This window comes from Oenanthe melanoleuca, chromosome 2 (assembly GCF_029582105.1).
Source record: "Oenanthe melanoleuca isolate GR-GAL-2019-014 chromosome 2, OMel1.0, whole genome shotgun sequence".
NCBI lineage: Eukaryota > Metazoa > Chordata > Aves > Passeriformes > Muscicapidae > Oenanthe > Oenanthe melanoleuca.
The window spans coordinates 126,834,335-126,844,858 of NC_079335.1; the positions used below are offsets into that span (position 1 = coordinate 126,834,335).

A 10,524-nucleotide genomic window follows, 5' to 3' on the forward strand; every position below is an offset into this window, starting at 1 on the left:
GAAGGGACACAGCCAGGGCAGCTGTGCCCAACTGACCAAAGCATATCCCATACTATGTGGCATCAAGATCAGTGAAAAAAGCCAGAGGAAAGAGGAAGAAAGGGAGAACAGTTCGAAGTCATGGTGTTTGTCTTCCCAAGTCACTGTTACGTGTGATGGGGCCCTGCTTTTCTGGAGATGGCTGAACACCAACCTGCCCATGGGAATTTGTGAATTAATTCCTTGTTTTGCTTTGTTTGCTGCATGGCTTTTGCTTTCTCTATTAAACTGTCTGTATCTCGACCCACAGGTTTTCTCACTTTTACACTTCCAATTCTTTCCCCCATCTTTTTTTGTGAGGGAGCAGCTTCATGGTGCTTAGTTGCTGGCTGGGATTAAACCACCACAAGGAAGGATCTCAGGAGATGGACTTCATTTAATGTAGGGAGGTATAAATGTCACTGTAAGGTCCTAGTGAAATTTCATTTGGGGTACTGTGAAAACCTAATCAATTGTTCTATAACTGAGCTAAGGTTGAACTAAGAGAGGGAAATTAGGTTTATCACCAGAGACCTCGAGAGCCTTTCAAAAGAACAGATCTTAGGATGGCTCAGCTTGTTTACTGCAATAAAACAAAACTAGAGAGGAAACACAAGTGCTGTCTATAAATATACCAGGAAAGTAAACATGAAGGATAAAAACCATTGAAATGAAGGGGAAAGACACAAGAACAAACAGATATGTACTATTCAGTACTAAATATATCAGAAAACCAGAATAATGTTTCTAGCCATTACTGCAATTGACTAAAAAAACTGCTTTTCCATGGAATGAGTGGGAACAAAAATATTTCTATTTTTAATATGGCACTTGATAAATGTACGAGGTGATTGTACAACAGAGCTTTTTTTGTAGTGGCAGGGAAATAGGCCCTGTCATTCAGGAGGATCTTCCTGTTCTGTGTTACCATGCCAATTCATAGTACAAACAGCAGAACATTTTGTCCAGATTTATGATTAATAATATGAGAACGACCTGTCAGTTTTCTCTGAATAGTAGGCAAGGTTCAGAAATCCTTATGAATGCAACAGTTAGGTTGTGTTACTGTGACTTCAGTAAAGCTAATGGTGTCAGCATAATATAGAAAAAATAGAAAGAAGGAATAAGCAAAAGAACTTCTAAGTGAGATGAAAAATGTGCAGGTAAGTTGTAGATAGTTCTTCAAGTATCAAATCACAGCCCCAAAGCCCTCCGGATACCAGTACAAGTATGTATCATATTACACCCTGGTTTTGTGCTGTGTTCTGCTTTTGTGGTTTGAATTTAGTCCTTACAACTGTTAAGAGCAGCCTGGTCTGAAGCTGCTCCACTTAGCAGAGCCTTAAATTCAGTGTGCTGCACTTCCTTAACCTGCAGCAGGAGGTCAACATGTTATTGTGTAGACTGGCCCAGAAATGCCAGCAGAGTTATTAACCAGTGTTAATTCATCTCATGTAATCAATCCACAACTTGACCTCAAAAAACAGAAATTAAGGAAAGACGGTCTCCTATATGTTATGAGTTGAAGGTGTTGAATTTATTGACATAACACTGTATTTGCTTCAACAGAGAGCAAGTTTATGCCAAGAAGCAAGCTGCCAGCAGGGAATTAAGCAATATTTCATTTGAAATGTGGCATTGTGCATTTTCTGGAACCTTTTATAACATTAAGTGGCTCATCACACATTGCTAAGAATTACTGAAGCAGAATTATTTAACACTGAAGTTGGAGTATATTTAGATGTTTCATTGTCCAAATACCTGACTTCAAAAATGTATCTGGTCTCCTGAAGAGACTCTGTCTGCCAGGGCAGGACTGATTCTATCACCTTTCTCTCCTGTTTGCATTGGGTGTGTCATACTTCATCTGCAGTAACAGGGCTGTGAGCACTTCACTGTCAAGTCTGATGGCAGAACATCTGTAATTTTTTTACTTCAGAAGCTGCTAATCAGTGATGCAGAGGGTGACTCAATTCTTTATCCTCAGTGAATCAATCCTGTTCATGTACCAGTGTGCCTATGTCAGAAAGATATATATATAATTCAGTCACATAGGGCTGGTAGCATTTTAAAGGTTTCCAAACTGATTATACATAGTCAATATTCTGAGTTTTGTGATAAATAATGCTTCAGTTCCTGCTCTCTCATTCTTACTGTGTACTTCACATATTTGTATATGATTGCTTGAAAATCACAAGGGTACAGCTACCTCAAATTACAGTTTTACCCCTCTCTTTCTTTTCTCTCATTAGAGAAATTACTAAGTAGTATACTGTCATCAACTCTAACAAGAAGAAGCCATAAAATCTCTTCCTCCAACAATTTTAAAACTTCCACCAGCAGTTTTTTGAAATTTGTTCTATATATGGTGTTTTTCACAGTCTGGAAAAAACTAACTTTGATGGAAATATGTAGAAATTAAGCTGAAATATTTTGGCAATACAGCTTTATTAAAAGTAGAGTTGAAATAATCAAAAAAACAAAAGTCAGTTTTTTCTTTCCTTGCCTTTCTGAACATGCACACAGTTTGCATATTGGTCTTTCTAGTTGAGAGAAATAACTTCACCAACATACCCAAGGTCCAAATATTGTAAAATATTGATGTATTAATTTTACAGTTTTATGGAAAAAGATTAATAGGTTTAACCAAAACCAAGGATACACTCTTCAGTACAGTAAAGTCCCACTAGGTGGAAGCACACCAGCTGCCATAATAGAAGGAATAAGTGAATGTACAACAGTTTAAAACACATGCTATGGAAAGGTGTTAATATTGGAAGAATTTTGAGAGAAACATTTTATTTTGCCCAGATTCAGCTATCAACTAAAACATTAAAAAATCACAGAAATAGACACTTTGACTATGAGCCATATGAGCCATCTAATAAAACTCAGTGTCAAGTACCTGTGCTGGAGTCTTTGGGTTTATATGTAGCATATGCTGCAGCTTTGAAATTCTCTTTGAAACCCTGGAGAATTAAAAACACAACAGAATTTTTCTCTAAACCCCATTTATACTTCAGTCATTAGCTCAAAAAAATCTTTCCAAAGTACATGGATAGGTTTTCTCCTTTAAGGACTTTCCCCTTCAGCCCAAGCTCTTATGTAGCTTTCAGGTATATTAGATTTTATAAAGGTGGTCACAGATTGATTTTTCTTGACTTTCCTTGACTTTTCTTATTCTGAAATAGAAATTTTAATGACTAACCTAATAAACATGATCAGTGACTATCTTCGTGATGCTTCCATCCTACAAACTTAATGCAACATTTCCCAGGATTATTAGTTGCCAATAATTTTGATCTCTACCAGCTTGAATTCATGGGTTCATCCTTGTTCCAGGTGTCATTCTCCCACAGGTGATGATCCTGCAGTGCATGACCGACAAAGTGGATAACATGAGAAAGGAAAATGAAATATAGAAGTCAGCTTTCAGAACCTTTTTCACTTAGAGATGTGATTTTTTTAAGATATTATCAATGAATTTTCATGTAGATTCCTAAGAGAACATTGTTGACGAGGTGGCATTTTAAAAAGATATTTTTATATGAAAGGATGTTCCCAACAAAAATCTATTCCTTAGCATTTTGATTTCTATAGGTGTGTTTTGGAGTACCTTGTTTTAAAACTAAAAATGGTGGCTTTAACTAGAAAAAGAAAAAGCAAGAGAAGAGTGATAAAAATAAATCTGTAGGATGAATAAATATGATCAAAGGCTGTCTTCAATGGCTGTTGGAGTAGAAGGAAATCAGTGTGTTTGCACCCGTATCCTGTGCTTCTACACCTAGGTGTTTTAAGCTGGAATGAAATGAGAAGGAATTGATGCCACAGCCAAGCAGCTGTGGAACTACCAACCCCTTTACACGCCTTTAAATGCCTTTGAAATTTTGGCAGTTTCACTGCGAGATTGATAACACTAATAAATTTAATAGTGCATAAAGCAAACAAAAACGGAAAATTTCTTAACTTGAAAACTTACTACTGAATGCTATTTTTTATTAGTGATACAAAGGAACTCACTTAAAGGTAGATTCCTTGTGAAGTCTTTCTAATGTTTTAATTTCTTTTTTATGAACACTGCCTTAGAATTCCAAAGAATAGTTACATGTAATAGAGCTTTAGCTCCTTTCAATGAAACCATGAGTTCAGAGATAAGGTAACTATATTCCAGTCTTCCTGATATTTCCTTCTATCTAGTTATGTAGGTTCAAACATGGCTTACTTTTTGAACCAAGATTTTGAAACAGTGTTGACATAGCTTAGCTGGTAAAGCTCCCAGAAGATACATAATTATTGTGAACAATGTCATTTGTAGTGTTGTAGCATATTTGTATTTGTGCTTAAGTATTGTATATATTAGCTTTTAGACAGAAATTACTGCATTTCTACTTGAAAAAACTGTCTGGCTGTTCCTGTCATGTTGAACTCCACCAAAGCATGTTGTGAAACCCTAACAGACCAAATTTTATTGCATATTTGTTCATTTCATTACTTTGAGCATTGTCCCTGCATGTTCTGGTGGGCAAACAGGAACATGCATGGAAGCCTGGGTTTATGAGTGGGAGTTTATTAAATGAGTGTTCATGTTCCTGATTAGGAGAAAGATTTGCTGTCCATTGTGTTTTCCTCCCTCTGCCAGCCCCCTGCCCCTCCTCTTCCCTCACCCCGAAGGCAGTCTCTCCAGGTGAGGCCCCAGCCCAGCCAGGGCTGACACTGGGTGCTGCTGCACAAAGAGGTGGGGCTGCCACAGCTCCCTCCACCCTTCCACCGACCTGAGTTCAGCTGCTGCTGCTGCTGCTGCTGCTGCTTTGCCAGTGGCTGAGTCTCTGTGCACTGTAACCTCAGCATCCTCGGAGCATCCAGCAGCTGCCAGGCACTTGAGCCCTCTCATGAATGTCTTTCTTTTTTTCCAAGTGGCTTCTGTTTTTCAAGGCTACTGTTTTCCATCTCCTCGCTTAAATACTGTAAGTACAACTTCTGCTGTGGCTCTTTAGTTACTGCCTTTGTGGAATTCCTCTCTCTTGTACTGACTAGTGGGAGTTACTAGTTCAAAGTCTCTGAGGTTTGTTGTGGTCTCTGCTCCTATTTGTGCTGTTCAAATGGGCCTTTAGCATTTCAGTTTTTAGCTGGATTAAACCATGAAATCAGAACAACTCAAAATGTTGGTGATTTCCTGGCTGCTATTCTCCTACTTTGTAGGAAATTGTCAATGTGTCCTTCCTCTGAATGCTGGTGCCTAGTGAAGTTGAAGTGAGAAGTATTTCCATCCCTACCTGTTTGCTAGAACCAGTTTTCTAAGAACCCAAAGAAGAAAAACTAATGCATGTTGACAAGCTCTCAGGATGCTGAAGCAGGTAATCCTGCTGCCTGCTGAAATGTAGCTGGCCCAGGGTTTCAGGAAGGGTAGGTTGGAGTGTATCTGTCTGGCTCAGTTCCTTGGGTTCTGAAGCTGAAGTAAAGGAATATATGACTAGGGACCCAGGTGGCTGCAGCACTGTGATTACACATTCAAATTAAAATCATCCCAGGACCCTGAGCCACAGCAAAAAGGCACATTTCAAGCTGTCCTGGTTCCTGACCCAGTTTGGTGTGACTGTGAACTCCATGGTGTCCCCCCAACTCTGTATTCTTACAGACATTCCACATAAATGTTGTATGATCTATGGAATATTCTCTCTTTAATTGCATCACTAGGAATTGCAGGAAGGATGTCAGTATATTAGCACTTTGAAGATATCACAGACTAGTTTTTAATATTGACATTGCCCAGAGATATTTGAGTGGAAGAGCACACTTGCAATTGGCCAAATTCCCAGTAAAATTTACACAGCTGTTGCCTTTTTTTTCTATACAAAACCTCACATCATTTTTGTAATTATATTTTACACTATGAATTGGAAACTGTGCAAAGCATGGCACCAACTACTTAAAATGGCATTGATTTAGGATACCAAAATAAGGGGCACTGTGTGAAAGTTTTGACTGTCTTCTTTTTCTTCAGACTTCTTCCTATGCTTTTCTTTTTTGTTTGAATGGTTTCCTCTTTATCTTTATTCTTCTCTTCCACTGCACTGTATCTTGATAGAAAGGGCTGATAAAAAAATTATCAGGTGTTTTAGTGCTGTTCTGTCTAAATTTGATTCAATATGGAATACACATCACAGGAAGACTGCACTTTTCCCAGGGGGAATCTCTGTATAGTAAAGAATACATTTTCTGTAGCATTTGAAGTTCTCATTATGCCTCCTGTGTTATTGCTCTTTCCATCTCCAATTCTCCAGATAGTTTCTCTGTTTTGCATATATACTAGAAATAATAAGGCCAAAATCTTACTTAATTTTCTAATATAAGCCAGAAAGGAATTTTCCCTCTTCCAGCTGCTGAATGAGTTCCTAACATACCTACACTCACCCAATACAGTGTACAGTCTGATTTACCATTCCTTCCTTAACATGTTTCTGAGTCAGACTTTCCCTGAAAGACTGGCTGTTTATAATTATTTGTTGGCAGTAACTTAAAATAGCATTTCACTAGTACTATTTAAGCATCTACTATTAACCTGATTTTACTGACAATCCAAGCACAGGAGGTGAAGGGAAAAAGTGTTGGTCTCAAGGAGCACTTCTGACATTGGCTATGATCACTTCAAACTTTTTGCTTTGGGTTTTCATGGGCATTTTGGGTTCTAAATGGCATTAACAATTTCTAGGTGCAAATCTAGCTTCCAGCATTTGGGTTCATGGACTGGTATTTATTTCATGGTTTGGAAAAAAAGTATTTTTCTGAATATATGTATAAATTATCTCTTGGGATACCCACGAGAATTATGTGACAATGAACTATATAGTGTCAGAATCACTGTGATTTTATACACTTCTTTTCAGGTACCTTCTTGAAGTATGGAATTTGTATGGAAACGATGGTGGTTTCAGCTGGGCTGTTTATTGATAGTGAATTTGGTTTATGCCAGTCTAGAGTATCAAAAAGAAACTCCTCCAAGCCTGCTTGAGATTGACCATCAGTGCTGGGAGGTATCGTCCCATGGGCTGGTGGAAATGAAGAAACTCAAGGTAGCAGATACAGTCATTGCTCTCTGGGACTTCATGATGTTCCTAAAGGAGTCCCCTAAGCCCAAGCACAATGAACTCTTCAATGATTTAGCCCAGAACTTCTGGGATATGTATGTAGACTGTGTGCTCTCAAGATCCCATGGAATGGGCAGAAGACAATTAACATCTCCCAAATATTCTTCCACATACTCACACAGAACTTTAGAAGGTAACTATAGGATGTGGTGCTAACATTAAACTGAACCAATGCTCCATCCTCACCCTTCATTGTTTAGACAACTCAATATAATTTCCAATTTTCTGTTTCTACTTGTCCAAAGTGTTTGCATCCTTCAATGGTAGCTACTTTCATAATACACAAGACAGTAGTAGTTAGGGTACTACATTTCTATATTTAACAAAGTGTAAAAAATGCTGGGTGTGCATGTGGAAGTGTGTGGAAATGGATGCTGCATTCTCTGTTTATCACTGTGTGCACATAAACGACAATACATTAGTGAAGTAATTACAATACTGAAAGTTTCCTGGTATTAGGAGTTCAGTCTCAGCTTTGGGGAACCATCATTCTGCAGAAGGGAAGCTCAAATCCCTGACAGATTGAGCCCTATTCTGCCTACTAGAATTACTGACATATAATGTGATGCCATGGTCACTGTGAATCACTAAACAGTGACAGGTTCTGGTCATCATGATCGGGTTTGAGTCTGAACTGAGGTCATGTAGGTGACTTTACATCTTATTAATCAGTCCTAGATCTGTTGCCCCCATTCCTCCTCAGCAATAGGCTTTTTTCTGATGTACCGTGTCAGATGATTCAGGTTCTTGGAATGAACATGAAGATTATTTAATCACAGCATTTCTAAAATATTGCTTGGACAATAACTACCTGTCTTTCATAATCTTGCAGGGTCTGCTTACACCAATCCATTTTAGGCCAAAAGGGGAGAAAATGAAGATACTTAAACAAGGCAACATCAAAACGAAGGAGTACAAAATCACAATATATACTATAGATGTTTGGACAAATCCTTTGGCATGGTTCAATCTTTTTTTTTTCCCTTTTTCTTTTTGTATAAAGTACTTAATCACTCCTAAACTAATAAGTACATGAACCCCGACACTGTCACTTTTGCTTTCCTGTGTTGCAGTCTACCAAGCTTGCCTTTTCCTCAGTGCATGTGTGAATGTGTTCTGGGTCAACACCTTTGTTTTCTCATGTAAACTTTAAAGTCTGGATGTGTCATATTTTTGTGGAGTCTTGTCTTTTCCAGTAATTCTCTTTTTAAAAGTTAATTTTGATGGAAACCCAATATATTTTTATACATTATGCAACAGAGAAAATGTAAACAATGTATTTTATATATTGTATTGCACATACTATTAACTTCAGAAACTGCAAAAAAAAAAAAAAAAAAAAAAAAAAAGAAGTGAGACATTAAGCTAAAGGGAAGGATTATGCTCATTGTAATGTCCTGTGCAATCTAGACTTTGTATTTTATCATTGCTTTGTCTAAGCTATGGATTAATTAAAATATTTTTCTAAGCAGCAAGGTCTGAACTATACTGTTATTTGATAAGCCACTAGTTGGTGACATGAAGAACAGTGCTTTACACAAGGCTACAAATAAGGTGATACAGTCCAGCCCTGTCACTGCAGGCACATGGCAGCTGAGATGGGACCCAGGCACCAAGTGGTTCAGAAGAGGGACTCAACTCAACCTCTGCTCTCAGTATAAACCATTGAGAATGGATAAAATAATCCAAGAAGAATAACTGCCTACTTAATCCAATTCTTCTGAGCATAAAAAACCTGAGAAATGCTGACTGTTCTCTGCTTTACTCCTCAGGCAATGAAGTTTGTTCAGTCCCTGTTGTATTTTAGCCTTTCATGAGATTAGAGGTGGTTTTAATTATTTTAGGAAATAGTACTCATGCTGTAACAGCATATAAACCTTCATAAGTAACAATAAATCCATCCCACATAATGCCTAGCTCAAATATAGTTTGTAAAATATCCAACAAGTTTCATAGATTTGGAAATGTTTGTTTAGTTAAACACAATGTTGAGCTGCATCTTCTAAAATATGTCTCCTGCAGTATTCTGGAGAGGGTACAAAAGTAGTGAGAGATTCTTCTGACCCATGAACATCACTTTAACCTCCTCATAGAAATAATATTTTTGGGCAAATGGAGTTATTACACACCCAAACACAGCAACTTCAGGAATTGATACATTATGATGAAGAGCATCATCTAACCTGCCCCAGCAATATCCAGTTTATAAAGCTGTGTACTGCATTGCATTTGCAACAAATGTTTTAACTGGCACAAATCATATTAAAAAATTAGTGGTCTTTTAACTGAATGCCAGAGTAAGGTATCCTATGCAGTTTTAAAAGTTTCATCCTTCTTCAGGCAGTAAGTCTGTTTAAATTATTTTTCTGTAAGACACAAAAGTGCTCAGCATCCACCATTAATGTTTCCAGCAAGTTTGAACAGTTGCTATTGTCACCCTGTGGTGCCTGCCAAAGGGGCAGGTGATTATGAACCCCAGGTACATTGCAGCAGCACAACAAATTCCAGGTGGACATGCTAGGTGTACATCTATGGGAGCTGTGGAAAGCCACAGCTGACTACTCCTGGGATGTCAGCATGAGGGACTAAGAGTGAACGGGATGATCTTTTCTTCCACCAGTAGCCCCTCTTTTTCCATCCCTGGGTTACAGCAGGGACAGCAAGCCCTGTTTCTTGGGTGTTGTGTTACCCTCTGCAACAGCCAAATTATGGTCCATGGCTGTCTTGCAAAATCAAATGCTGTTTGTGCTGCTGTAAGCCTTGTGTTAGTATTGATTTATGAAGGATAAATGTAAGTATTTGGGGAAATTCTGCCCCCTTCATTCTCTAGTCATTATTAATTAACATTAATGCTCAACAAACAAGAGTATCTGCATTTGCAGCTGCTCATTTGCAGTCAGGGTGTCTGTAGCAGAAACAATACAGTTGTGGGACAGTGTTGTGGGGCTCAGTGCCTCATTTAAAGTTTTTGCATAAACAAAACTGATTTCCAGTTAAAGGTTGTTAATCCATACCTTGCCTACAGCGTATTGCTGTAGCTTTTGCTCAGAAATTGGAAGGACTTACATAAGCCCTCTACATTTTCTTTTTAATGGGCCTTTGCCTTGCTGCCAGTAGTAATGAGTCACCTACACATTCACATATGTGCATGTAGGAAAGCATATTAGAAGCCCTCCAAACATCACAGTCTTTGGGCTCCTAGTAAAATATGTAGTGTTTGGTTTTAATTGTGAAAAGACAACAGACCATACGTTCTCTAAACCAGTAATAAAGCAGCAAGGCTGCTGCAGAGGTGTCAAAGAAATATAAACATAAAAAACTGAGCAAGACTACTTGACACAGAGGACTTAAGGTGAGAATC

General features: G+C 38.1%; 1 protein-coding gene across 1 annotated transcript; it reads left to right on the forward strand.

The window, feature by feature from the left end:
* The first annotated feature begins 6,537 nt into the window (after positions 1-6,537).
* Positions 6,538-8,021, forward strand: FAM237B (family with sequence similarity 237 member B). Its single transcript, XM_056484606.1, has 2 exons — positions 6,538-7,296; positions 7,996-8,021. Exons 1-2 carry the CDS (start codon positions 6,918-6,920, stop codon positions 8,019-8,021), a joined length of 405 nt encoding a protein of 134 aa, XP_056340581.1. The 5' UTR covers positions 6,538-6,917.
* The last annotated feature ends 2,503 nt before the right edge of the window (positions 8,022-10,524 follow it).